Below are 27,562 nucleotides of genomic sequence, written 5' to 3' on the forward strand. Positions count from 1 at the left end.
GAACACTATAAATCAGAACTTACACTTCATGTAACAATTTTTTAATTTTTATTTTTATTTATTTATTTTTTTTTTTTTAGAAAAATGCACAGCCAGTGTAAATGTACTGCAACACTTTGAAACATTTTCAGGGAATGTTCACTGCAAATATAAACTGTAAGGCACAACCAAACTGGTGATGTAGTTATCACCCTCATCAATATCAAAATCCCCATAAACACAGTGCATAATAATGACCACCAGAGTTAAAATAACAGTATACACACAACCCCCGTGTATTTCTGTGTAACAATGTAACATCATTATGTACTACATAGCAAATTGTCCCAGCCCGGACTTGAACCATGACCAGAGGTATCACTGAAACTCCTCAACCTTTTGTGTATTACACCCTAGACAGTGTTCAAATTAGAACAGCTAATGTGATGTTTGTCCCTCCTTATATTTTATTATTTGCAGCTATATACATATAAAGCACTTGTAATAAATTTAAATCACAGCAAGACAACCGCAATACAGTACATGTATATCAAAAACATCAATAAACATCAAATATAAACAAATAAAGGGACTACATATGAACGTAATACAGCCCAAAACCAGATTATGAATTCAAAATGGCAGTGCACTGTAATGCTTGCTAGTACATGTACAGGCAAGGTAAGTGTCTCATTAAACGTGCTGCTAATTACAAGGAAATCTTAGAGGCAGGTGTGATGGTAGGTTGGAATGGGTTCATCAACGCGTCAGTCCCCAATGAAGGACAGGATGCAATTTCATCATGGTAAAGACTGAGGCAAAGATCGTCTTGCAGTTTAATACTTCACAAAGCTTGACATTCAGAAATCTATTGGACACACACGTCCAATAAACATAGACCTATAAGTAGAGGTGGCAGCCTTTTCCCCCTATACGGATTGTAGACGGATGCACTGATTTAAAGATTTAATTTTGTTCAGAAAAGTGACAAACCACATGTACCAACAGGAGTAGGTTTTCAGAGTACACGGTTGCAGTACGGGGAAGCTAGTGGTAATTTCCCTTTAGTTGAGTCAGTAGAGTGCTTTCTGGATTCAGGATCAGGCGATCAAAGTTCAAATGCTTGTGTGACACATAGAGTAAATCCTTCAACCATTACATCTGGGTTACAGTCAGTTTGAAGTCGTCACACTGAAAATCACGCTAAATCACACCAACCGGGGCCATGGACACATGCTGCAGGAAAAACACCTAAGCCCCTCCATATTTACAGAAACATAAAACGCTTCAGAAGACAGAAAAAAAAATAATGCACTTGTAACTGAGATAAATAAACATCATACAATATAACAAAATATAGTTCAACAAAAGTACCTCAAATCTACGTACATCCATATATGAATCAGAAATGGTCAGATCCCATCTTCATGTTAGCACCATTGCCATATCATTTACCCTTTCATCAACTCACTGAACAGTAAATCTGATATGTCTTGTAAATTTATTATGAAGTCAAACAGCAACCAAAATAAATCACCATGATTTAACTATCAAATATCAACTACTGACAGGCAAGATTTTCACCAGTAGGGGTAATTGCATGATCTACTAAAATGTCTTCACATTTTGCATTACAGTTGCTTGGGGTGTTTCACTCAAATAATTACTGCTCCCCATACTTGAGTTTGTTCATGACCTCTGACAACATTTGATTACACAAAGCAGCATACGGATTCATAGACACCACTTGTTGCTTGGCGAATTTTCCACCTAGATCGGCAGCCAGCTTGAAATCTTCTAAAGCACCATCACAATCACCTAAATGAACAAACCGTGGAAAGGAAATATGTATCTTTCTGTAACATGTAATTCAACTAAACAGATTTTGTGAAATGAATATCTGCATCAAATGGTTTCAAGGAAAATACAACAATGATAACATGAACTCCTTTCTCCAGCGCAAATATCAATATCATCTTAACTATCCTAAATAAACATACGCCACAAGAAACTTTACTGCATCAAAAGTTATCAGATCTGCTATGGTGCAACATAAATCTCTAATGAAATCAAATGGGTTGGCAAGCTGACTTCAGCTATCATGAAAAAGATTAAAAATTTGAGCAATTTGATTGGTTTATAAAAATACAACATCTTTTCAAAGTACATATTTAAGCCAAAATTCTCAAGTGTTTTCTTTACATATGGTGTCAAATGCCACCTTCAACACATCTCGACACTCGATGTCCATGCAGTTCACCTGAACTTAGCAAGTGTGGATGTACGTTCCAGTTGGAATGGAAGTTTTTCTGGTGCACATGCATGTACCTTGTGAGATGAAGACAACATTAAAGCTAAGCCTATTTTCCTACATTCCAGTTTCAATTTTGTCTGTCTGCTTGCACGACGTTATCAATATTACACTATTGTGCCTTACTGTCCTACTCACAGCAATGTCAAACCAGTTTCTATGCCAACATTCAGTGCTGCTTCACTGCGTAGCCATGCTGAGGAGACCACCGAGGACACCAGAAGTGACACCCATCTCAATCAAAGCACACAGACCCTGACCTGCCTGTACTTCACCTATCCCCATATCACTCCCCTAGTCACTGTCAAGTTTGGTTTTACTCAACTTGCAATCTACCTGCCAATTTGTAAATAGAAAATTATGAACACATGTTACCAAATTCTCAAAACATACCTTCTAGTTTCTTGATCAAAGCCCTCTGTGTCAAGGCCTGACAAGCTGTTTTTCCTCGTCCTTTACTCAGCTCGATTGCACGATTAAGGTCACAAAGGGCACCTGTGAAGACAGAATACTCTTATACACAAGTTTGTTTGTGCAACAATCAGTGTGATTTCAACAGGTGTCCAACGCACTACTTTCCTTTGTTACGGCAACTGCAAGCAAAGCATTATAAGACTTTCACAACAATCTTTGTACAGGCAAGGTACACAAAAGTTATCCATTGAATTTACCGGTTCTTTCAACTCATCTACCAGGTACGTAATATGAACAAGTAATGTTGGACCTGAACTTTCAACTCAGGAGCTACCTCGGTTTACCTGGAGGAACTTATCATTAGCCTTTTTCACAGGTCCCTCTTAGTGACAGGATGGCCACAATGTCAGCACAATTGATTGATTGATTATTTTTTTTTTTTTTTTTTTTTTTTTTTTTTTTTTTTTTTTTTTGATTGGTGTTTTACGCCGTACTCAAGAATATTTCACTTATACGACGGCGGCCAGCATTATGGTGGGTGGAAACCGGGCAGAGCCCGGGGGAAACCCACGACCATCCGCAGGTTGCTGGCAGACCTTCCCACGTACGGCCGGAGAGGAAGGCAGCATGAGCTGGTCTTGAACTCACAGCGACCGCATTGGTGAGAGGCTTCTGGGTCATTACGCTGCGCTAGCGCGCTAACCGACTGAGCCACGGAGGCCCCCAGCACAATTGAAGTCATAATTCATCACAATGATGACACTAAACATTACACTATACTGAGTTACTTGAATACACACCTTGTGTGTCGCCCTTCAGACGCAGGGCCTGAGCACGGTTGTTATACCCAGACGCCCGGTCTGACATGAGGTTAATGGCATTGTTGAATTTCTCCAGAGCAGCTGTCACATCCCCTTTCTCCGCAAGTTTTACACCTTCAATCTCCAAAGCTTTAGATTCTTTGACAACTGGAGAATCATCCTCGGTTTCTGAAATACATAATAATGAATTCACTTGATTTAGATAAACTGAACTTAATTTGATTTGTTCACAATTTAGGTCTCCATGAAAAATATGATTCACATTATGTTTTTACATTGTCAGTTTTTAATTGGGGCACGTTCTGACATTGATTTAAGGACATCCTTTATAAATTTATCAAACATAATCACAGGCCTACTGAGCAATCTATCTCCCTAATTTGTACAAGATGTGCACTAACAACAACACCACTGAACAACCCACCATATATTAAAGAATTTTAAAACCGCACACTCAAGAGACGATCTACATTTACTTACCACGTATGAAACAATTTTAAACATATCTCTATAGGTATATTGACAGAACTTCAGAAGTCAGAAAGCGATAAAAACGGAATCGGCAAGGGCAAATAGGCTAATCTTTTAGTATACCTAAAGACTCTTCCTCTTTTTCATCCTCATCGATGTAATTTGGCAAGTTTGGATTGAATATTCTTTCCAAAACAGCTTTATCGTGCAGCGAAATTTGCACGTCTTCTCTAGATGAAGCCATTTTGGTCGTGACAGTTGTAGTACCATAAAGTGGACTGATAAATACAAAATGTAAATTTTTGACTTGTGCATGAACCGAACAAGGGACTGGATTCGGCTGTCATAATATCAAAACAGCTCACATATGAAAACTATGTATGTGAATTTAACCTGTGACTTTCCATAAAGCAAAATGTGATTGACCTTTGAATACAAGGGGAACGCTTTCTTTTCTTTTATTCTCGGTGTGCATTAATTTAAGGGATTTCTTTCGTAGTTTTACGGTAACATCACGGTACCGATCACAAGTTACTTCCCTTGAAGCAATGGTACCCATCAGGACATCAGGACTCGTTGTTACTGGGATCTCTCTGAGGGGACTAAAGCTCCATGCTGAGACTGGTCACCGCTTATGTCAACCAAATATCAACTTTTGTTTTTATGTACATAGCTTTGTATACACAAGTACAGAATCGTTGGATAAGTCTTTATTGTATCCTGTATTCAACTTTGTAGTATTGATGTATGAAAGATATACCACTGTCACGCCAATCTCTTAGTCCTAAGTGAGTCTCTAAATACAGTAGCCCGCCAGGGCCAGCATCGGTTTTCGGTCAAGTTACGTTTGAAAGGCCGAAAGTGTTGATGCATCGGAACACGTAGAACTATAGGTGCAAACTCAAAAATAGTGTTTCTTAAGTGCAGCACATGTGGGGGTGGGGCTCAAATTAGCCCAAAACTAATTTTATCGGAGTGCGAGGATGAAATTTATTTTATATGTTCCTCATGACAATCTTAATTACCGGTACAACTTTTCCTTTGCAGCGTGGATTATTTTTTAAGATAATTACTGATAAATATCCTCAGTGAGAACTTGAACATTGTAGGAGGGCTTCCGCATTGTAACTCTCGATGCTGCGACATTCAAAAGATAGATGAGTTACATATATATTGCAGCTATTGATTTCCGTGATCGTCCGGTGGTGTCAAATACACCCAAAACTGCATAGGACACATATACTTTGACTAGTTATGAAAAACAAAAAGACCTTTCATAGTAGCACGGTTTCCGGGTATTTTGGGTTGATGTTGGCGACAACCAGTCCCAGTGTGGATAGTGTCGGTCCCAGAGTTGAAGGTACACTTCCCTAAAGTGTCTTTTCTGACTCGTACATTTTTTCTTGTCAGTCATGAGATCTGCAAATAACTTTTCTTCTTTCTTCATGTAAGGTATTAATTGCTGAATGTGCCTACGCAGTCGGAGAGAAATGAACCTTGAATGGAAGAGTTGCTCTGTCTTCGCACTACAAGATCTGGGTGTGTAATCTATTTTCACGACTTTAATTTCTCTTCTTGACGCGAGAAGCCAGGTACTTCAACAACAACAACGTCGACAACCTGTCAACTCATGAGCACCAGCGAAGACTGTCGTGGAAACGATGGAATGTAGCTGTGTATGATGTACATTGGCAAACCAGAATCTGGTAATTTGGATCATTATATTTGATTGTTTACTAGTTAAAGTCCTTCTCCAGTCCTTCTTGATGCCATAAAAAATGAAAGTGAGATATGCGTATAGCCTACGGTTTTCAGCTTGAATAGGTTAAATAGCTGATTTTGGTTTCATTTTAATGTTGTCATACCCCATAACCAAGTTAGCATGAGGGAGGTGGGGGTATGTTGGAATCACCCATCTGTCTGGCTGTCTGTAGACACGACTCCATCCATCTCCTCCCAAACTATTTCGCCGATTTTGATGAGACTTACCATACTTCTAGCCACTCTTCTGAACTTGTGCATGCTTAAGTTCAATGGCAGTCCAGTAATTATTTTCATCATTTTGGGTTGTGCTTTGAATTGTACTTAAAGTATATTTTTTCATTCAAAATATGATGAAGATGACATGCATGCGACATATAACCTACCCTACATAATTTGTTATTTGTTTATGTTCACATTAAGACATACATAATATACACCAAAGTTGTGTTGTAATGTTGATAACATGTTGCTTAAGCCTAATTGGCATTTCAAGGGGCTCGCGAGTTTATGCAGAGATCGGCAAGACAGGTAGGGGCTCATGCAAACTATCTTAGATAAAAGACGTTATTTTACGATAGTTACTAGATTGAAAACACATATGTCCATCAACTCAACAGAGCAGTTGACATTTAACATAATATCACATCTTTTAGCTGCGGTAGTATGCAAGATCCCCCACCTGTCTTGCGGATATCTGTGTGAACACGTGAGAATCCTGAAACACCAATTCGGCTTATTGAGTCATAACTTCATTGTTTGGGTGCCCATAAGAGTGCAGTACCAAGAGCTGATTGTAAGATTAAAATGCAGAGAGTTTCAGCAGACGCAATCGTCATCATAACTATTGTGGGTATATATGAAAAACATTGAATACTGGTATAAATGCAGATTACAAGCGTGAAAGATAAATACACAGATGTAGCTTGTATAAGTGATGCTGAGCAGTGCATTTTAACACTGTCTTGGCCAAGTAAGAGCTAAGATTAATGTTGGGATGTTAGGAAACAGGTCCTCTCTGTAAGTAACAGATCATGAAAGAAGGCGTTTTTGTCTGAAAATGATTATGAGAGAACACTAAATTTTCAGATTTTGTTCATATACTCGTACAGGGCTTCCGCTGGTGCTCGCCATTGTCGCCAATTGCAAATAAAAATTTGGATTGATGATAAAATCAGGGAAATGGTGAAAGGGTTTGGTGACAAAAGTATTTACTTGAGAATACATACTGGCTATTGAAGAGGTGGAAATGGTGACAGTACGAAGACTCACAGTGCACATGGCCATGTGTTGTTCTTCTCTTTTCAAACGGAAATAAATAAACGTAATCACAGTTTCGTATAAACCATGTGCATTTATTTTATTTTATTTTATTATTTTTAGCAAGCATTATATCTGTTTTTTTTTAATTATTTAAAAAAAGAAACGGTCGCAAATTTAGAACAATTTTTTGAAATGGTGATAAAATTCGAAAATATGCGAATGTTTTTGGTGATGAATTTATTTGCGTAAGAAAATGTACAAACCTTATACACAAATAACCTGGCGAAGTTACCCTAGTACTTTTCAAGCAGGAGAGTTTTCTGTGGTTTTATGCATATTTTCGCTAATTTTCTGATGAAAACAATCCATTTACTTCCATTTCAAGCGCCTTCATTTCAACGAAACAACCACAACATAGTCACGGCAATTTTAATTGACAGAAATCTACAAAGAGAGTTCAGCATTCTTGGAAGTTGACTTGCATTAGATAATGCTTGGAAATCATTTTTGTAGACTAATGAATCAGAATCACGGCATTTTGGGGGATGCCTTTCATAGCCAAATCTAAAGAAAAAAATTAAAATTAAAAAATATTAAGGGAGATAAATATAGGTAGTGTCAGACATGTAAATGAAGTTACCTCCGTTGAAATATTTAACCCTTCCACCCTTGAACTAAATTTATAAATTTATTTTGTAACAAAGTTTTCTGATAGAGGAAATTTCATTTTACTAGGACCCTACACAGATTAATTGAAAAAAGGTTTGATTTCTTTCAAAAAACAAAAACACTCTCCCATTATTTTGAGGGCAGTTGTTCTAAATGTGGTATGGGATAAACTCCAGATATAGCTGGAAGAGACCAAGCAGATTCTAGCAGCTATACCAAGGTAGATAAAACGAATTACAGATGGAGACCACCAAGAGTCATGGCTGCTGCTCCCATTCAATCAGTTGAAGATCACAAAGATTAAGTCAAGGCCGCTAAGAAAGTATGGCTAAAGAAAGATTGTACTGGCTACAAAATCTGATGAGAGGCTAAAGTGACTGGCTAAAAAAAATACTGACCCAGAGGAAGCCCTGTACGTATATAAGTGTGCCATTCTGCAATTAACCTCAGAATCATGATTGACTGAAAGGTTCTTTTTTGATCCAGAAATGGATGTCTAATAATACCCAAAGAAAAATACTAGACCACAGAAATCTGATCTATAACATACATGTACCACAAATTTATTTGTCACATTTTGCTTGTAAAAAGTATTTTGATCAATAAATTATTTGATTGGTTTCCTGAAAGCAAGGTAAACATGGTAATTTTCACAGTGTTATTGATGTATTTTTTCCAGAAATTAATTACCATAAGGATGGGAACAACTCTTTTTTTCCACAGATGATTTAAGAGTTGCAATTTGCTTTGTATCCTCTCAGTCATTTTCTCACTGGGAGATCTGCCTTTCACCATGGCCTGTTGAAACACTACTAATTACAAAAACATGACAAATGACATATTTCCGTGAAATCCAATTAGCCTTTCGAAAAATTGGTCAGCCAATGAGGCCCCTTTATAATAATCCTTTGTTTCACCATCATGATGTCAAAAAGTAAATGGACATTGCGCTGTTGTTGTAACAGGTTAGCTCAAAATAAATACATAGTCCTTTGGGGCAAGTACTAGCCCCAGAATATTGCTTGTGATATTGCTTGAAAGTCTGACAGTTCCTCACGTACATGTTCCTGCAGTCAGTGATGCGATGGCATACCCCAGAGTAAGGTGCTAAAATTTGTTTGCATTTTTTTTTTTTTTTTTTTTGCAAATCAGGAAATTGACAAAATGCATGAGCTATTCACCCAGGTGATAACCAAGAAAGACTTGTCAAAAGCCGGGGATTTGTTTTCATTGGACGATAAAGAGATCGAGGAGGACCTCTCTGAGGTGCTGGACAACATCCGTCTGATCGCGGAATCTGCAGATTACACCATCAGCGACAATGATCAGAGCGTCGTGGAGATCTGTATTACCAGAGTTACCACTGCTGTCAGGTAAGAGCGTGAGGGCTCTGAAACTTCACACGCTGAAGCATATTCTTCACCTCAGCTCTGTGACATATCTCAACTGCAAGCCTGATCACTGTTTCTAGGGGTGTATTCATGAGACATGAGACCATCTTCCAGTGCAATTAAAGGTCAGACAGAACACAGAAAGCTTTTTAAAACACAAAGGTCAAGATGAAATAACATATGAGCAGCTGGCACATGGTTGAAATGATGTCAGGCCTCATGGCAGGAAAGAAGCTGGCTCTGATTGGCTACAGGGTAACTTCCATGTACATACATAGACAGATTTACATTGGATAGAGTTTTAGAGCTGGATATACTTTTATCCTGCAGTCTTTTAACCAGGCTTGCAGTCCAGGCATGTCACTGAGTGGATGTAGACTACAGCTGGCTTGAGGCTGGGCAGAGGAGTAACCTGTCAGTATGACAATGTTGCCATGAATGCTTTAAGAGTATGCTATCTGACCTAGTAAGTAGTATATCTTTGTGTTTCTGTACAGATATTTTATTTTGTCCAATAGATGTGTGTTTGGTTTGCTGAATTGTTACTGTCATATCCTCTGTGAAATTTGCATGAACAGGGTTTAAAATTCTAAGGTTATCTGTCCTGAATTACTTTCATCATGTGCAAGTGGATCAAGCAGTGAGGTAGGTGAAGGGGTTTTCCTAGCTTGAGATGGTTACTATATGGAAAGCTAACAATGTGGTGCCATTTTTAGCTAAGAGGCTTTATAGAAATATGACCGATCACTCATGATAGAAATGAATTTCTGTATTTACCTAGAGATTCATTTGCTGTAAAAATGCATTTTTGTAATGGTCATAAAGCATTACTTTTGGTGCCGAAACCCATGTTTTTCCAGTAGGATATCATCATACCATCAAAATACATTCCAAACATCTTTTTTCAATGAATATTGAACTCTCGGAATCAGGCAACAAATATTAGTTCAAATAATTAAAATTTGCATTTCCGACGGCCCCAGTTGTTTTTTGGTTTTTTTGTTAAAATATCCTTGTTTTACTTGAAATGTCATAAGATTTTGTGGTATTTGAACCCTCGGGGTTCAAATTTGTTCTTTTAGGTATTCGGCTTCACTTACATGTAGCAGCAGTATGGTTACTACATTAAATAGCCATTAATTGGAATTCGACACTGCACATGGTATTTCCATCTGTGGTAACTTGTGGCAAAAACATTTTGACAGACTGAAAATACTAAATACAGTGTGTGATTTCAGAATATTGCAATTTTGTTAGCCATATAAAGCTGCTTCTGCTTCTGCTTCAAACTCCAAACTTCAAACACCAAACTTCAAACTCCACTGAGCGTTAATGTGGCCAGGATTACCTTGCTGTACATAGCTAGTATAGTTGAGCCCAGCCAGACACGGGAATGCAACTTATACAATATGTACATTGTGTTTGTTTATTTTTGTCTGTACAGAGAGACAGAAAGTGTGGAGAGACATGCGTCAGCCCTTGTCAGGCTCCTAGAGGTCTGTCTGGATCATAACCTCACCCCCACAACAAAGGATGAGGACACGCCCCACGCCAAGATAGCCTCGGATATCATGAGCTGTGTATTTCTGGTCAGTTGGCTTCCCACATAGAATCCCACACACATTTTGCAAAGCTGTCACAATGCTGACGTAATGATATATCTGTACACTACATGTTACTCCAGACAACTGTTGTAATTGTTTCATAAAGCGAGCTGTGACTTACTCTTTCCAACACTCAAGCTTAAATCTAAGATCCTCTTACTCATTGTAAACTTTGTTTATAAAAGTTTAGCACTGGCTGTAATTCATAATTTTTTTTGTGTTTAGCATGAAGTGAAATCCTGATCAAATGAAATGCTCGGTTGCAATGTATCGAGGAACCTGTTTAGAAGGACAGTTCTAGTCTCAGTCATTTATCCTATCACCTATGTTTATTAAGCTGTTACTGTTTGTTGTGGTACAGCACTACAGTAAGCGTCCTGTCATGGAGCGGACTTTGCCGACGGTTGTCCGCTTTCTGGCCTGTGAGAACAAGGAGCTGAGTCGTAACGTCTCCAGTTATCTTTCCCTGGCGGCCATAGACAACGCTGACCTACTGGCCAAACACATTCACCTCATCCTCTCTAGTATTCTCCTCGGTAAGTTTTCATGCCGATTGCATGGTTCAACATGCCATCAGAGTTAAGCGAACACTGGCCTGACTGACAGGGGGATGTATGCTCCTCGGTAAGTTTTCATGCCGATTGCATGGCTCAACATGCCAGCAGAGTTAAGCGAACACTGGCCTGACTGACAGGGGGATGTATGCTCCTCGGTAAGTTTTCATGCCGATTGCATGGCTCAGCATGCCAGCAGAATTAAATGAACACTGGCCTGACTGACAGGGGGATGTATTCTCCTCAGTAAGTTTTCATGCCGGTTGCATGGCTCAACATGCCATCAGAGTAAAGCGAACACTGGCCTGACTGACAGGGGGTTGTATTCCCCTTGGTAAGTTTTCATGCCGATTGCATGGCTCAACATGCCAGCAGAGTTAAGCGAACACTGGCCTGACTGACAGGGGGTTGTATTCCCCTTGGTAAGTTTTCATGCCCATTGCATGGCTCAACAAGCCATCAGAGTAAAGCGAACACTGGCCTGACTGACAGGGGGATGTATTCTCCTCGGTAAGTTTTCATGCCCATTGCATGGCTCAACATGCCATCAGAGTTAAGTGAATGCTGGCCTGACTGACAGGGGGATGTATTCTCCTCGGTAAGTTTTCATGCCCATTGCATGGCTCAACATGCCATCAGAGTTAAGTGAATGCTGGCCTGACTGACAGGGGGATGTATTCTCCTCAGTAAGTTTTCATGCCGGTTGCATGGCTCAGCATGCCAGCAGAGTAAAGCGAACACTGGCCTGACTGACAGGGGGATGTATGCTCCTCGGTAAGTTTTCATGCCCATTGCATGGCTCAACATGCCAGCAGAGTTAAGCGAACACTGGCCTGAATGACAGGGGGATGTATTCACCTTGGTACGTTTTCATGCCCATTGCATGGCTCAGCATGCCAGCAGAGTTAAATGAACATTGGCCTGACTGACAGGGGGATGTATTCTCCTCGGTAAGTTTTCATGCCCATTGCATGGCTCAACATGCCTGCAGAGTAAAGCAAACACTGGCCTGACTGACAGGGGGATGTATTAACATTTAATTCAGTTGCAAGTCACCCTACTTACATTTATAAACAGCCAGTCATCTAAAAGTGTGGCTTCTTCCATACATTTACGAGTAGATGAAAATAAGTCTTGGGACGGGTTGGTCAGGTTTTCCATGATTTACTTAACTGAACAGGGCCATGTCTAGAGCCATTTTAAGTTCAGGAACTTAAAGTTGCCTTAGGATTTAAAAATAATGTTGCTTTCTGTAAAGATTTTGTATTCAAGATAACAAAGAATGTTTTTTTTTTTTTGGCAAAATTTACCAAGTGTGTGATGTTGTTGTCGTAGGTAACCCATCTTTGACGAGAGTTCTTGTTTATCAGGTGTATTGTTGTTGTTGTTGTAGGTAATCCGTCCCTGACAAGAGTTCTGCCTCAGATCTTTACCCAGAACAAGGACCCTATTTTACAGCACCTCTCAGAGCTGGTGACTATCCTCTCCACCTGTGACATTGCCGAGCAAGTCAGCCTCTTTGAACTGTTCGCTCTTGTTACCAAGTTCAAACCCAAGGTAGGACAGGCCTGATTGTAGCATTAACATCAGCTTCTATAATTAGCCAAGTTCTTCACATGACTTAAAAACATGGCCAGGTGGGATCAGTACGATCTCTGAATTTACTATGACATACCCTCTGGATTGATCGCAGTGAGATATAACTGGGCAGTAGTGAAAAGAAACTCAAGTTCAAGACAAAGAATGTCCATATGATATATATAAACAATATAATTTTGAAGGTGAAAGATTGCAGATTATAATCTGCCTAACTTTTGACATGAGGCCTGTGAATCTTTGTATAAAATTTTAAGTTTTGCAAATAAAATATCAAAACAGCAATAAGGCCACAGCCATCATGCAGTTTGATTGAGCTATTGTAAAACTAAGAACAGCTGACTGTATTTGCAATACCATAGAATTTTTTGGCTGGAAATATACATATAAAGCACATACATTAGCAGTACGTATATATTTTGACCACACCTTTGATACAACAACAACATTGTGTTTATCCCAGTTGATGGAGCCGTATGTAGAGAAGCTATGTGAGTTCCTGTCTCACACACTCCTCACCCCTCTTGTGCTGATCGTCCTGGTGGATATAGCCATCGCAAACCCTGCCAGCATGGAGAGTCACCTCCCTTTGCTGAAACAGACAGTGGAGCAGCAGCCTACCACACTGACCCAAGTGGCACAGATTATAGGAGCAGTTGGAAACCTGAGTGAGGTTGGTATAATGTTGCATGTATTTTACCACAGTCCATCTGATGAATTTGACCAATAGCATTTTATAATAATGTCTTGATTTTTGAAATTGAATTAATTTACGTCTCACTTCTTGTAGCCCTTGCTGTGTCAGTGATATTTTAGTAAGTGATTTTGATACAGAATCATTACCAACACTTCTCAAATATATCATAATAATAAAATTTTATAAAATAAATGTTTATGTTGATGCATTTACAATCATTAAAGAAAATATGATAACGTAGCCTTCAGCATGGCCATTATTTTGAATAGTGATTAAATGGAATCCCCGCTTCACATTAAACTTTGATTTTCAGAAAATTGAAAGGAAATACACAATTTCGGATAAATACTATCAATTTATGACTATATTCTTGTTTGGTGTCACTTGTTATAATATATTAGATATGTCAGTTACAAAAATATTCTTCAAGCATCCGTCAAGTATTTGCACATATTGGGGACTTTGTATCCAATTAGCCAGTAGGGCCACACAAAATTACCTCCCTTGAGGTCACTTTCCCATGTAAGTGGTGCATATTTAGGGATGAGTTTTGGATAGGTGGGACATCTGAAATTATGTGCTTTGTCTTGATTCCACTTGAGTGCACTTTGATTTATGGAGTAGACAAAGAGAGGTCAGAATGAACTGATAAATTGCAGTTCAGACATTCATTTTCAAGTCTTTTTCCCCATAATTTGAAAGTAATTCCAATTTCTTTGTTTCTGTATTTTTCAGTCTCATGCAAAGGAAAGCTTGGAGTATCTGGTTGGTCAGTTGGCTTCCACAGAACATGCAATCCAGCCAATCGTCTTGCAGGAAATCAGAGCCCTATGTTTGACAAATCACAGCTTACTGGCCGAACACATTGCAGAGATCAACAAACTTGGACAGAATTGTGCAAGCTCGGTGCGAATTCTGGTAGAGCAGTTGAAAGACGACAACCAGAAATAGTATGTTTGGTGTTCCTTTCTCACATGTTTCTCACAAGTTAAAACTATGAAACTAACTCTTGTAGGAATTTGCATACATATGAAATTTTTATTTCAGACGGATTTTTGAGTATGTATTTGATTTGATTGATGGTTAAAACCATCCCGAATTTTTCCAGTTTACTAAGGTGGTCAGCTTATGAGTGGAGAAATCCAGAATGCCTGGAGTATAGCACCAACTTTGGCATGTCTGGCGAACTCGTCAGTTCGTAACACATATCATACTGATACAGATAAGCTTCATGCAAGACCGCACAGGAGGGCACCATTGGCAACTTAATGCCAGCAAATCCATGAGAAACGTGAGAACACGGCAGTAAGACATAGATTTTATACGCCATTCGAGATTTAATTTTGCAAGATTTCAGAAAGTTAAGATCCAGATTAGTCTGAAAATAAACGTATACAAGAATTATGTATGTGAATGTTTCGAATATGGAGACAGGAATGACAATTGTTTTCTTGATGCCAGTTCTATGGCTGTGATGTTTTTGGCAGGGAAGAAACGTTTATCTGATCTAAATAGGGTAGGCTAATATCATAAAAAAACAATACCCAATCCCACCTTCCCATGAAAGGCGAGAGGCAGAAGTTATCTGGACTGTAGTGATTTGTAACTTTTTATTGGTAAACAAGTCCCGAGAAACCAACATGATCTCTACAACAACAAAAACAACGACGTGAAGTATAGGTCAGATGAGAGACCATTAAACACTGTTCATAAAAATGGTTTGATCATTTTTTTTTTAGAATTTTTCAACCTTGTAAAATGCATTTGAAACTTTGGAGTCCGTAGTGGTTTTTTTCAGAGCATATTGGGACTACCAGGTTTTTGCCACTTGACACACATGCACTGCTAAATTCCTTCATTCAAAATGCATATAGATCTACAAATATAAGTCACTCGCTGAATGTACTTTGAAGCAAACTGTTTTTAAGCAAAAAATATGGATGTGACATCAGTGATACCATTTGAGTCACGACAGACTACGTTAAACATTGGTGTTTTAAAAGGATTTTACTCAGTCGAAAAACTTCTAAAACAAAAATAAATGAAACAGTTTTGCTGGACATTGTTTAGTGGTCTTTAATCTGATAGATTCATGTACTTGATTCTTTGCCTTTGAGTCTCTAGTGTGACAAAAAACTTACACATTTACCCCCAATTTAATAACTGTAATCTATATTTTAACACGGTCACACTATTAGTGTAACCTAATTTTCATAGTAACCATGGGCTGAAACGAATCGAACACTTAAAAACAAAAAAATAATACTACAATGTGTAATATTTAAGACGAATGTGTACACATAAACACAAAGGATGCACAAGTGTATGGACTAGATACACAAAGGCATGATGAAATGTCTCTCTGAAATTTGACAGCTTTACGTTTGAAATACATGAAGGTCTTTGTGATTTTTCAGTGCAAAGCCAGTATTGTGGACAGTCCTTGTATATCAGCTTAGCCACTGTCTAGTCAGTTATCTAATACAGTCCTCACTGTCCAGGGTAACACCTAGGTGCTAAAATTGGATCTGTTCTCAGTTATTTTGGAAGAGAATAGGCTGTATGCTCAGGTGAGCAATACCAGATGTTACCTGGTTAAAACTAGCAAAGGCCTGTCAGTCGGATCCAAGCTACTGGTGGCGGAGGGGAGAGAAAGGGATAGGGCAATTTACTCTGCAGGGGGTCAACAAGCGGTTGGACAGGTTAATTGCCTTGTGGAATGCAACACCCCTCTGGCTCTTGGACTCTGTAGTGGATCAAATCTGCACCCTTTAATCCTTTACCCCTTTATCCCTTTCCCAGTATGCTCACAGAGAGTTTCTCTCTTTCTGTTTTATTAACCTCCCTGGTGCTTCTTTACCATACGTCTATCTCCTACCCCACCACATCTGTGCTCCCCCCCTCCTATTCCCCCCTCCCATGCCACCCCCCCTCCCCCTTTGTTATGTAGATGCCCCACCCGCTGTCCCCTCCCTGACGAGCCCCTTAAGGCTGTATACTTTCCTGTCCAGACCATTCCCTCATTCCTGCTCTCCCCTCGGGTCTGTCAACATGCAGAGAGGACTGTGTAATATATGCCGGGGTGTGTTCAGATGTCAGCTGACATGTGACCATTGTGGCCTGTACAGGAATGATTTGTTTGGAAGGCAGCAGTATTACCCATATTACCCCAACACTTCTAAATGGTAAGAGACTTACCATCACATTTCTCAACAGAAAAAAAAACATCTGCGTTAAGTTTGATGAGTATGTGTCCAGTTTTAGCTAAATGATTCGTGCGTGTGTATGTGTCTATATATACAGTTTGTTTTTCTCTCCTTAACAAGAAAAGAAACTGATGTGACAGTGGTTTGGAATTCAATCAGGTGGCTAAGAAATTCTGTGCACACTGACTTCCTATTACTTCAGTTGATGAGTACAGTACAGATTGTCTCTGTGTTCCATCTAATAAATGGTGGCTACATGCTAAATAAATGTGCTGCATAACTGCAGCCAGTATTGTCTCGTCTGTCCATCTAAATCACTTGTCAGTTGCAGGATTTTAATGTTTGTAATTGGCTGCAACAGCAATCTGAAATTCATTTTCCATGGGTTGTTGAAGGTATGAAAAAGACACTGTTGCCATAAGTTGCCACAGTCCTGTGCAATTAGTTGTGATATTTGGGAGACATAAAAATGTTTTAAAAAAAAAAAATGTTTTATTTCACAAGACTTCATTGGTACACATTGGCTTTTGGTACACATTGTGTCTGTTGTGATGAAGTCATAAGTGACGCTAATGAGTTAGTGATAAGCATGTGTAGGATACTTTGCTACAGCAGATGCTTAAAGGCAAGGAACACGCTAGGATGGAGTACTTGTAAAATGAAATACCATTAAAAAGTGTTCGGAAAAATAGTTTGATTTATTTTTTTTTAGATTATATTTCAACCTAGTGAATGCATTTAAAACTTTGGATTCTGCTGTGGCCTTTTCTGGCACCATATATGGGACCAGTGACCAGTGTCACTTCAGCTTTTTACAACTTGACACACATAGATTTCTATATTACATCATTGAAACCTGCATCTTCATTTAGAGACATGAATGCATTCAACAAGTGGACCTTGAAACAAACTATTTCAAGCCAAAAATATTTGCTGTGACATCACTGATACCCTCTGGGTCCCAACAGACCACCATAGAATCCTATGTTTTAAATGCATTTTTGAATTAGTCGGTTTGAAAACTTACAAAAAAGTAAATCAAACTATTTCCCTGGACAGTGTTTAATGGTCTTTCATCTGATGAATACTTAATTTTGGTGTTTTCTTTGCCTTTAAAGAATACTGACACCAAACCATGGACTTTCCCACACCCCTAGATACTTACATGTATACAATAACTATGTTTTAAATGTATTTTAGACAATTAGAAAAATTATTTAAAAAACAAAGAGCATCTGATAAATACTTCATTTTAGTGTTTTCTTTGCCTTTAAAACACAAGCACAGATTCACATTAGGTGCAACATCCCACAAAAGGTCAACATCCTCTTGTACTCAGGCACCTAGTTAAGTGTGTATAGATAAAATATCTGACCAACAGAAAGAGTGACACATTGTCGCCGCCAAAAATTTGCAGGTACGTTTAAGATTGGACAATAGTTTGTGGTCACTTAACCAGCTTATAGCCTTGTGTCTTTATTATAATGACATATGCCACTGAACCGAGAATCCCAAATCATGGTTAGTTTTACTGAAAATAACTGTTCGCGTTTGTTTTGTCACAGTTCAGGGGAGAAGGAAATGCGATCTGTGTCCAGCCAAACAGAAGGAAACGTGACGATCATCACAGTGGGAAATCCCCCAAACAACTCTTATGTCAGCGGTACATCTGGTGTCAAATCGTCCAACGTGCCTAGTGGAAGTCTACGCTCCAGTGAGCAGAGCCTTGCCAGGTCTGGCAAGGTGTCAAATTCAGCAAGAACATCAGGGTATAATTACTAACTGGATTTCACGCATAGTTTCTCATGGTGCTAAGAAAGAACATCAGAGGCAGTAATTTACTAGGAGAATTGTTTGCTTTGAAATTTAACTCATTTCAGCTAATTTCAAGTCCTCATCATTTTTATGTGCATGACTTAAAGCAAAAGTGACAGTTACATATGTGTGTGGAATTATCTTCACGAATTCATGAGTTGCCAGTCAAATACAGAACTTGAAGTTTTCGATGTAAATTTGAGGCAGTTTTCAATATCAGCTGTCTTTCTTGTGTCTCTTTCTTATAGACAATTGTGAATTGGATAATTTGCACTCTTTTCCTAGTTTTGAATGTCACACTGCCCATTCATTTCCCCCCAGAGCCAGCACTCCTAACTTCAAATCTCAGGCTGAAAGGTCAAGCAGCCCGACCTCTGAGAAAGGCTCTATGACTGGCAGTGTCAGCAACAACACCACAATCTTAACACCCTTACCTGTGGTAAGTGAATATCAGGGGAAAGAATATTTCAAATTCAGAGAAGTAATTATGTAGAATATGGTCATTTGCGTGTTAAATGATTCATGAAAAGTGACTCTAAAATGAAGATTATGGTTACTCAGGAAATTTTTCATTAATTTTTCTTTTGTGGGGCATATTTTAAGATATGTAAAATTGTCAGTAAGAAATTAAAACCATGCATTTCGTGTTTCCTTTAAGCCCTTCCCTCTGGTCGGGTCAGGGTATGTAAACATGACAACATTTTGTTTGTTCTTAAGTGACATTTCAGTGAAGGTACTAAATCTGTTATCAAACATAACGATTATACCATAATTAACATGAAATACATGTACATTGAGCGAATGACTGCTGTCGGGCACGTTCGTGTGTGTAAAGAGACAGGAACATACTTGAAATTGTTATCCATATGGCTTTGCCTTGTTATTTTCACTAAAATGCCACTAAAAGGAATCATATTAAATAATGCACTGATAGGAGATACGTTTTCGTATTTTTCATTGAGCAGTTTGCTTTACAAGTTTCACTTACATACATGCATCTTGTTACGTTTTTAGTTTGCCTTGTGTTACGTAGTAAAAAAGAATTCAACAAAACTGTCAGTTATAAGATGAAATCTCAGTCAAACCTGAAACTCTTTGAATCTTTTGACTTTATTCAAAGATCAGTTGACATTTAGGATATATTTATTAAATAAAGGCTTTTGTCGGACAACTGTGCCTCATAGCTATTATATTGTGTTCAAATCTCAGAGGCATTGCAAAAGGAGGTCTGAATGAGAAGCTTATGCAGTCACTTCTTATATACGAAATACCTACTTATTACTGTGTTCAAAATTTAATGATTATTGCATTGAGGTATTACTTGGTTTTAATCTGGTAAGATTTGGAAAAACAGGTTCATTAATTAATCCAACTTCCCACAGAGCCCCCCCCCCCTCCCCCCCCCCCACACACACCTCAGAGGTTAAAACAAAACCCTTCCTCATGTTAAGTTAAAACTTACTGATGAATTTCTGTGTAAGCATGGATTAATTTCAAAGAATGATTGGGCAGGTATAGACATGGGGGTGAGGGTAATGTGGTCTTAGTGGGGTTGGGGTGGGATTGAGTTAGGTATTTAAAGTAGATCCTCAGTGCTGCACCTTCCAAACTGCTGATAAATAGTTTGATATCCCCTGAAGTGATTCCGATTAGTTAAAATGTAGAAAAACGGCAGGATTTGGTGATCAAACATCAGAAAATCTACTCCTTTACAATGGAGCTAGCGTTGACCTTGTGATGTCACAGCGCTACATTCGCTACGGGCGTCTGAGCCTTCGCTATGTGTACAACACAGAGAACAGGAGACAATCGCTATACTTTTACAGCTAATTTCAAGATTATTCCATATCCAGGAGTGGCTTGCATCTCCAATAACACGAGGCTGAATACTGTAAAGTTACATACATGAGCTAAAAATGCCACAGATTGAGAAAATATGGACCAGACATTAAAAACGCCCTTTGATTTACGGGGGTTGTTAGGGATCTCCGTTAAAGCACAGTGTATGTGATATGTGAGCAGTTGTTTCTATAATTACTACAATCAAGCCGTTAATTGTTAGTTTGTGTGATAATGATTTATCATTCCAGAAATCAAATGTTTCTTCAAATTTTTGTTTGATTTAATGTTAGGCGTGTTTGGACACCTGTTAACAGATGGTGTAATATACTAATTGGATTAAATGCAAATTTATGGATATTTTTGCATGTGTTGCGTGAATGAAATATGAGATAAATTGGTCAATTCAGTAGTTTCTTCCTGTTTCACTTCAACTAACCTGGATGACCTAAAAAAAATGGATTTTTGGAAGTCAATAAATGTCATAAAATAGTACTTTTCATGCTAACACTTTTTTTCTCTGTAAAATATTGGCCGAAAGTCCAAATACACCCCAAAAAATCATTCTAAAATCAATGGAACCTTGCCGCCGTGGTATATTTATTTATTTATTTTTATATATTTATTTATTATGGTGGGTGGAAACCAGGCAGAGCCCGGGGAAAACCCACGACCATCCTCAGGTTGCGGGCAGACCTTCCCACATATGGGAGCCAGTATGAGCTAGACTTGAACTCACAGCGACCGCATTGGTGCTGCCGTGGTATAAGGGAAATATTCTTGAGTATGGCAGATAAATATCAGTCAGATAAATGAATAAATCAATGGAACCTTCATAATCATGAAAAATGACCAACTTAGCCATGGACGAAATTTCAGGTCATTTAGGGTATTATTACTGAAGTATACTTTGCATCTCTGTTAAATGACTACTTATTTTTCCAACCATACAGATAGAAGCTAATAGCCAGAGGGACACCATACAGTTGTTCTGTGAAAAACACCTGAGTAAGATCAAGAGTTACATCAATACCGTGTCTGCCAGGATACCTCTTCCAGCCAAGTGCTGCGTCGTCAGTAAGTGATTCAGAGACCACTTGCATAACAGATTCACTGATAGTGATTGTGGTTAGCAATGCAGCAATACTTGTTTTACGAGTTCACTGAGACTAAAAAATTAAAAAACACAATAAAACCAAAAATCCACCTCTTTATTTTTGTCGGATCTTAATATTTTTGTGCTTTTTTGATTTTTCAAGGCTTTCTGATGTGAATGTGTCTTTAAGTGTAAAAATTCCATACATTCTACATTTCCCACAGATTGGGTGATTTTTTATTTTTAGTTTTTGATTCCCTCTTCCTACATTGGGAAAAGATTCATTTTGGCTGTAAACCAGAAATTCTAATTGCTGTGGCCTTGCACAATTTAGTTGTGGGATATTTATGTGACTTTTACTGGTTTTTCTAACTATAAACTTCAGCTTAAACTGAAAAAAGCTGAGAAATTTTAAACCACTGGTATGTACTTGTAGAGTTAGCTACTCTTTCACAGCGTGTGTGGGCTTATGTTTAGCCGTGGACAGGGAGTCTGTGAGGTTCCCTCATCTCCACTGTTCACAGAACATTGGTTGTGGGGGGAATCATTTGGCTGTTCAGATGGTCTTACACGAAGTTCATCAGAGATCATTTACCTTCAGTAATATGGGCTAATGGGTTAAAATGTATTTGTCACACCAGTTCATTATGGGGGTTTTAATACTTTCAGCACTCTGGCTTCCTCCATATGTAAAACTGAGTATCATTGTATAACTGAAAAACTTGAGTATGTTGATAAATGCCGACCACATCAATAAATAAGTATATGTATATTCACCCATTGTTTTTTTTTTTTTTATTTCAGATGGTCGACACAAGCGTTATGTGAAGCTCAATTTCCTGTGTGTCAAACAAGGTGACCAGTGTCTGTACAGTCAGATCTACTTTTCAATGGATACTAAAAATCCAAAGACTTGGATACATTTAATGTTCTTAGCCATACAGGTAAGCTATTGCTCTGACAAGTTTGTGAAATATATCATTATCAGTATGGATCTTCTGACAATACTGTATTTCACCTAAGGGTTAGCATTTTTCAGCCTGGTGTGTTTAGCTTGATTCTCATTTAATCTTCTACCTTTCAGGATCACTTAAGAGTTACTTCTTGTAGTTTGATTGATTTGAAAAATTTCAGTGTTGAGCTCAAAAGTGTCATTTTAAGGGCGTTTGTGTGCTTCTGAAAGTACTATTTATAAACCAGACTTCAGGTGAAATTCAGTATTTTGACCTGTGGTATTGGGCTGTTCTATGTCCATTCTCTTGTTGGGTCATGTCAATGACAGAGGACTTAAGACAATTTTGATACCTCGAGAGAAGCATAAATGTGAAGGCCCAGTAATTTATTTATTTATTCGATTGGTGTTTTACGCCGTACTCAAAGACTATTTCACTTATTCGACGGCGGCCAGCATTATGGTGGGTGGAAACCGGACAGAGCCCGGAAGAAAACCACGACCATCCGCAGGTTGCTGGCAGACCTTCCCACATACAGCCGAAGAGGAAGCCAGCATGAGCTGGGCTTGAACTCACAGCGACCGTAAAGGCCCAGTAATGGTAGACTCACTGTTTGTGCACTGGTGCTATGGGTTCATCTTTTGTGGTGCATTGAGCATGATGTTCCATCGAACCTGTTGTTCTTATGTGCATGGTTTTCCAATGAGCCTGGTGTTCCATTGAGCATGATGTTCCATTTGAACCTGTTGTTCTTATGTGCATGGTGTTCAAATGAGCATGATGTTCCATGGAACATGATTATCCATTGAGCATGATGTTCCATTGAACCTGGTGTTCTTATGTGCATGGTGTTCCAATGACCCTGGTGTTCCCTTGAGCATGATGTTCCATTTGAAGCTGTTGTTCTTATGTGCATGGTGTTCCAATGAGCCTGGTGTTCCATTGAGCATGATGTTCCATTGAGCATGATGTTCCATTGAATCTGGTGTTCTTATGTGCATGGTGTTTCATTGAGCTTGATGTTCCATTGAACCTGGTGTTCTTATGTGCATGGTGTTCCAATGAGCCTGGTGTTCCATTGAACATGATTTTCCATTGAGCATGATGTTCCATTGAACCTGGTGTTCTTATGTGCATGGTGTTCCAATGAGCCTGGTTTTCCAGTTTTCCATTGAGCATGATGTTCCATTGAGCATAATGTTCCATTGAACCTGGTCTTCTTATGTGCATGGTTTTCCAATGAGCCTGGTGTTCCATTGAGCATGATGTTCCATTGAACCTGGTGTTCTTATGTGCATGGTGTTCCAATGAGCCTGGTGTTCCATGGAGCATGATGTTCCATTGAGCATGATGTTCCATTGAACCTGGTGTTCACAATTCCATTGTATGGCTGAAATAACTGAAAATATTGTTAATTCGACTAAGCCAAAAAAAAAAATGGTTTAATGTATTTTTAAAAATCAAGTTGTCCTTTTTTAGTATCAGTGAAGTATCTAACAGAGCCTGTCAAACAATGAGTCTCTTCTCTTACCCTGTTTTCACACAGAATTTTTTGAAGACATTCACATTATTTCACATCACATTATTTGTATGAAAATAGATATGTATTAAAAAAACTTCTGATTATTGGGTTAATAACAACGTTCCAACTTACATTGTACATTCTAATGTGAAAGAAACCATGCTTTGATGTACATTTTTTGACAGAATGTTGTAAACCGGTAAATCAGAAGTTCAGCCATATACAAAAGGTGGAGTGTTACACTGCCTTACTGTTAAAATGTCTCTTAAAGAATGTATGTGGAACACACACATCAGCTTTTAGTTGGAGACACAAATGGGCAAGAGTTACCAAATTTGCTATAATTTGACATTATTTCTTTCGCATAAGTATTCATTTTGCTTATCTGTTGCAGTCTCGGGCATCCACAGCACTGAGTACTCAGGACCCAGCTGTTAGCTCACTGCGGGCATGCTGGGATGCCTTGAGGATGGAGAGAACCAGCAGTAACTTCCTCACCCTCGTCACATCAGCGTTTCCATCTCAAAAGGTCTGTTGCTCCTAGCCAATCAACATTTAGCATGTAGTATGACACAGACCCCCAGAATGATCAGTTTCACAAGGTTAGGTGTAGCCAGTGTGTTAAGTCAAGGCTTTATGGGACGATGAAATATGATGAAGTTTAAAAAAAAGGAACAAGGAGGAAACTGAAGATCTTGTCACCAGGCTCAAAGTGATTTTTTGGGAGGGGGAGTATCCAGTGCACATAGGAAGACATGATAGATACACAGTATCTAGAGCCTGCCTGCTCCAGGGAGCTCATCTTGATATGACGAAACTATTATTGAAGGCTCAACCCCCACCCCATCCTCCTCAACACCCAGAACTTTTTCAAGACAGAATGTGGTGTAAAATGTCAAAATTGAGATTAAATTGTCTGAAATCAGGACAACGAGTGATAAATCCACCCATAAATAATTCTTTGTTGAGCTTAAGACAGCCTTATCATGGTTAACGGAAAGGAGTAAGATTTTCTGGAAGCATTGATACAGAAATTAAGGAAAGATAATCCTACCAAAGTCCTGAAGAAGATTTTAATTTAGGGCCCTTTTTGGAGGGCTGGTTGAGTTGCACTCAAGAAACATATAATTACTGATGGCCTTACCTGTGTTTACTTCATTGTCTGATTGTTTCGCTGTGTATAGGACCAGGACTTGCTGATACAGGAGCTGCACAGTGTCCGATATTTTGATGTGTTCGAGTTCAACGCCCCTGAGAAGGTGTGGGCTTGTTTCATGTGTAACCACCCTGACAAAGTGTCAAGTCTCCTCCAGGATGGGTTCCCTGTTATAGCGGTAGGTCACCCATACAGTTAGTTCTTACGTTCAGAAATAATTACTTTAGCCCATATTTTTGGTCAGGAGTTTTGTCAGTTCAAAGGTGGTATGTTGTAAACTGGCACTCACCTGTGACTCGAGCGATTTGTAAATGATACGATATGTCCCACAACACTGCATGAAAGGGCACTTCCGCTACATGTAAGTAAATCATGATGTTTTATGCAGTAGTGTCACTTCATAGAGCGCAGTCTGATAGCAACGCGTTTGATTGGATAAAATTCTCAAGATGGCTGCCTCCATTCACACCAGCCGTTTGAGGAGTATTTTCATTTTGTTTTACATGTTATTCAGTGAAATTTTATTAAAATAATACAGGATATACTTTTAAGAAAGCTTGAATATCCAACTTGAAGGCTTGAAAATCCCCCCAGTTTGAAATATGTGTCAGCTACATGCAGGTGCTGTCTTGTCCTTAAAGTAAACCTTTTAATATTGTTGAGAAAAATTTAGTGGAAAGGTGTGGAAAATCATTGGTAGTATTTTCGGATATTTGCAAATGAATGATGTCAAATTTTACCACCAGGGCCAACTAAAGGAGAAGAAAGGACGATGGAAATTCCTTAAGCGATGGAAGACTCGCTACTTCACTCTGTCAGGAGCTCATATCACCTACAGCAAAAGTGATTCAGTGAGTAGGCCTACCTTTATATTTAACTTCTGTAGTTTCTGTGACTTCTACAGCAAAGGCAAAAGAGTAAATATTTATAGGAAGGAAATGTGTTGTTTGTGGTGCCTTGGTGAGCCTTGAATTGCATTTGTTGGGCTGTTGGCATGCAAGTCTTACACCAACTTGCAAAATATCAGTTGTTTACAAGAGGCCCTCCCATTTTCTGTTGCCCATAAAACTGACTGTCTTTAAGCTGTAGTATCATGTACAGTTTTGATAATTGTAACCCTAAGACCTATAGAAATATTGTTATAAAACCCCATAGTTGGCCAAGCTATGTCCCCACATGCTGTTGTCTTACCAACTGTTGTTACCATGGCAGGGTTTCCACACCCTTGCCTCTAATCGATCCAGCCTTTTTCAACATTCCAGAGGAAAGAAACTCTTCCCGTTGCCAAAATCCAGAGCGTCAAAGCAGTGCGAAAGGGCATTCGGGACATCCCACGGGCCTTTGAAATCTTTACAGCTGATCAGACTTACATCTTTAAGGCCAAAGACAGAAAAAATGCTGAACAATGGGTGCAGTGTTTGCATATTGCTGTGGCCAGGACTCAGAAACAGGAAAAACAAAGGACACAGAGCGTCAAAGTGGGACGCCCCCGTGTGGGCATAAGTGACACTAAATTGTAACACTGCTTCCAGTGTAGTCCTTGTAGTTGATGTGACAGTGGCGACAGCAGCTAAAATGGCTATCACTCGGCATGGTATGAGACTCTGCTGTTGGGTTATGGTGTCCAATTATAAACTTTCCTCATATTCACAATTTGTGTTTTAGTAACTTTTTTTTGTAAGTTGTGCTTGTTATGCTTATATAGTCCTGAAGACAATATGGGTTTATGAAAATAGTTGCGAAAAATTGAGTGATTGTGTTTTCTGAAGTAGGGCCTGGACACTAATCCCACAAGCAATGTTGGTGCTATAGACGTCACTTCATGCTAGGGCGGTACAATATCATCATGACAGTGAAATGTGTCATGATGTCAGTAAAACCCATCGTCACAGTGACAGTCGGTCATCATGGCTGTCAAAGTCTGTCATCAAAGTGTGAAACAAGAGGCCGGTTCCATTGCTGTGGTTAATTCATCCGTAGTGAAACCATACAACATGTAGGCTATTGTAACCATAACATCTGCTACCATCAGCTTGTGGGCTTACATGTACTACGAGGCTGTTATCTGCTAGTATGAGTAGGGCAGCTACAAAACTTTACATTGAATCACTTTTTCCACATCTAGTGGTTATTCTAGTCCAAACTGGAGTGGGTGTTTGTCTTCATCTTTATGCAGTAGTCTTTTGGACCAACCTCCAAACAGGTATCACCCCAGCACAAAAATAAATTTTTTTTTTTTTTTTTCAAATATACATGTATCATGGGAAGCCATAGACATGTAAAACATATTATACATGTTGGATCCAAATTGTTTTGAATGGAAAAGAAATCTGCTGAATGATTTTTGTGCCTGTTTAGTAGACATTGATGATGTATTTATTGGTTGAGAGACTTGAGCAGAGTATTATAGTGAAACTTCATGGTAGAGAAGCTTTAGATGTTCT

The 27,562-nt window shown here is 38.8% G+C and overlaps 2 protein-coding genes across 3 annotated transcripts; one reads left to right on the forward strand and one right to left on the reverse strand.

The window, feature by feature from the left end:
* Positions 1-98: 98 nt before the first annotated feature.
* Positions 99-4,240, reverse strand: LOC135475335 (tetratricopeptide repeat protein 36-like). The gene is made up of 4 exons (XM_064755191.1): positions 4,120-4,240; positions 3,505-3,693; positions 2,684-2,785; positions 99-1,797 (listed from the first exon to the last, which is right to left on the reverse strand). The coding sequence occupies exons 1-4, from the start codon at positions 4,238-4,240 to the stop codon at positions 1,643-1,645; spliced, it is 567 nt and encodes a 188-aa protein (XP_064611261.1). The 3' UTR covers positions 99-1,642.
* Positions 4,241-5,493: 1,253 nt separating this feature from the next.
* Positions 5,494-27,331, forward strand: LOC135475307 (ventricular zone-expressed PH domain-containing protein homolog 1-like). Of its 2 annotated transcripts, none has more exons than XM_064755151.1 (15): positions 5,494-5,702; positions 8,842-9,062; positions 10,525-10,669; positions 11,046-11,220; positions 12,632-12,795; positions 13,298-13,507; positions 14,267-14,481; positions 18,303-18,506; positions 18,874-18,991; positions 21,345-21,468; positions 22,292-22,431; positions 24,357-24,491; positions 25,147-25,296; positions 25,865-25,969; positions 26,363-27,331. In XM_064755151.1, the coding sequence occupies exons 2-15, from the start codon at positions 8,854-8,856 to the stop codon at positions 26,636-26,638; spliced, it is 2,370 nt and encodes a 789-aa protein (XP_064611221.1). In that variant the 5' UTR covers positions 5,494-5,702; positions 8,842-8,853; the 3' UTR covers positions 26,639-27,331. The 2 variants fall into 2 exon arrangements, with proteins under 2 accessions (XP_064611221.1, XP_064611222.1); XM_064755152.1 differs by having other exon boundaries at positions 26,381-27,331.
* Positions 27,332-27,562: the final 231 nt, after the last annotated feature.

The sequence above is a fragment of the Liolophura sinensis genome, chromosome 9 (genome assembly GCF_032854445.1).
Source record: "Liolophura sinensis isolate JHLJ2023 chromosome 9, CUHK_Ljap_v2, whole genome shotgun sequence".
NCBI classification, from domain to species: Eukaryota; Metazoa; Mollusca; class Polyplacophora; order Chitonida; family Chitonidae; genus Liolophura; species Liolophura sinensis.

What these genes read in the sequence shown, in the direction of transcription:
- LOC135475335 (XM_064755191.1), bottom strand. Translation starts at nt 4,240, where the DNA reads ATGGCTTCATCTAGAGAAGACGTGCAAATTTCGCTGCACGATAAAGCT. An exon ending in AAAAGAGGAAGAGTCTTTAG is followed by an intron (nt 3,694 to 4,119) that starts GTATACTAAAAG and finishes TATGTATTTCAG; the next exon opens with AAACCGAGGATGATTCTCCA. An exon ending in TTTGATCAAGAAACTAGAAG is followed by an intron (nt 1,798 to 2,683) that starts GTATGTTTTGAG and finishes TTGTTCATTTAG; the next exon opens with GTGATTGTGATGGTGCTTTA.
- LOC135475307 (XM_064755151.1), top strand. Translation starts at nt 8,854, where the DNA reads ATGCATGAGCTATTCACCCAGGTGATAACCAAGAAAGACTTGTCAAAA. An exon ending in CCTCTCTAGTATTCTCCTCG is followed by an intron (nt 11,221 to 12,631) that starts GTAAGTTTTCAT and finishes TTGTTGTTGTAG; the next exon opens with GTAATCCGTCCCTGACAAGA. An exon ending in ATGGGTTCCCTGTTATAGCG is followed by an intron (nt 25,297 to 25,864) that starts GTAGGTCACCCA and finishes TTTTACCACCAG; the next exon opens with GGCCAACTAAAGGAGAAGAA.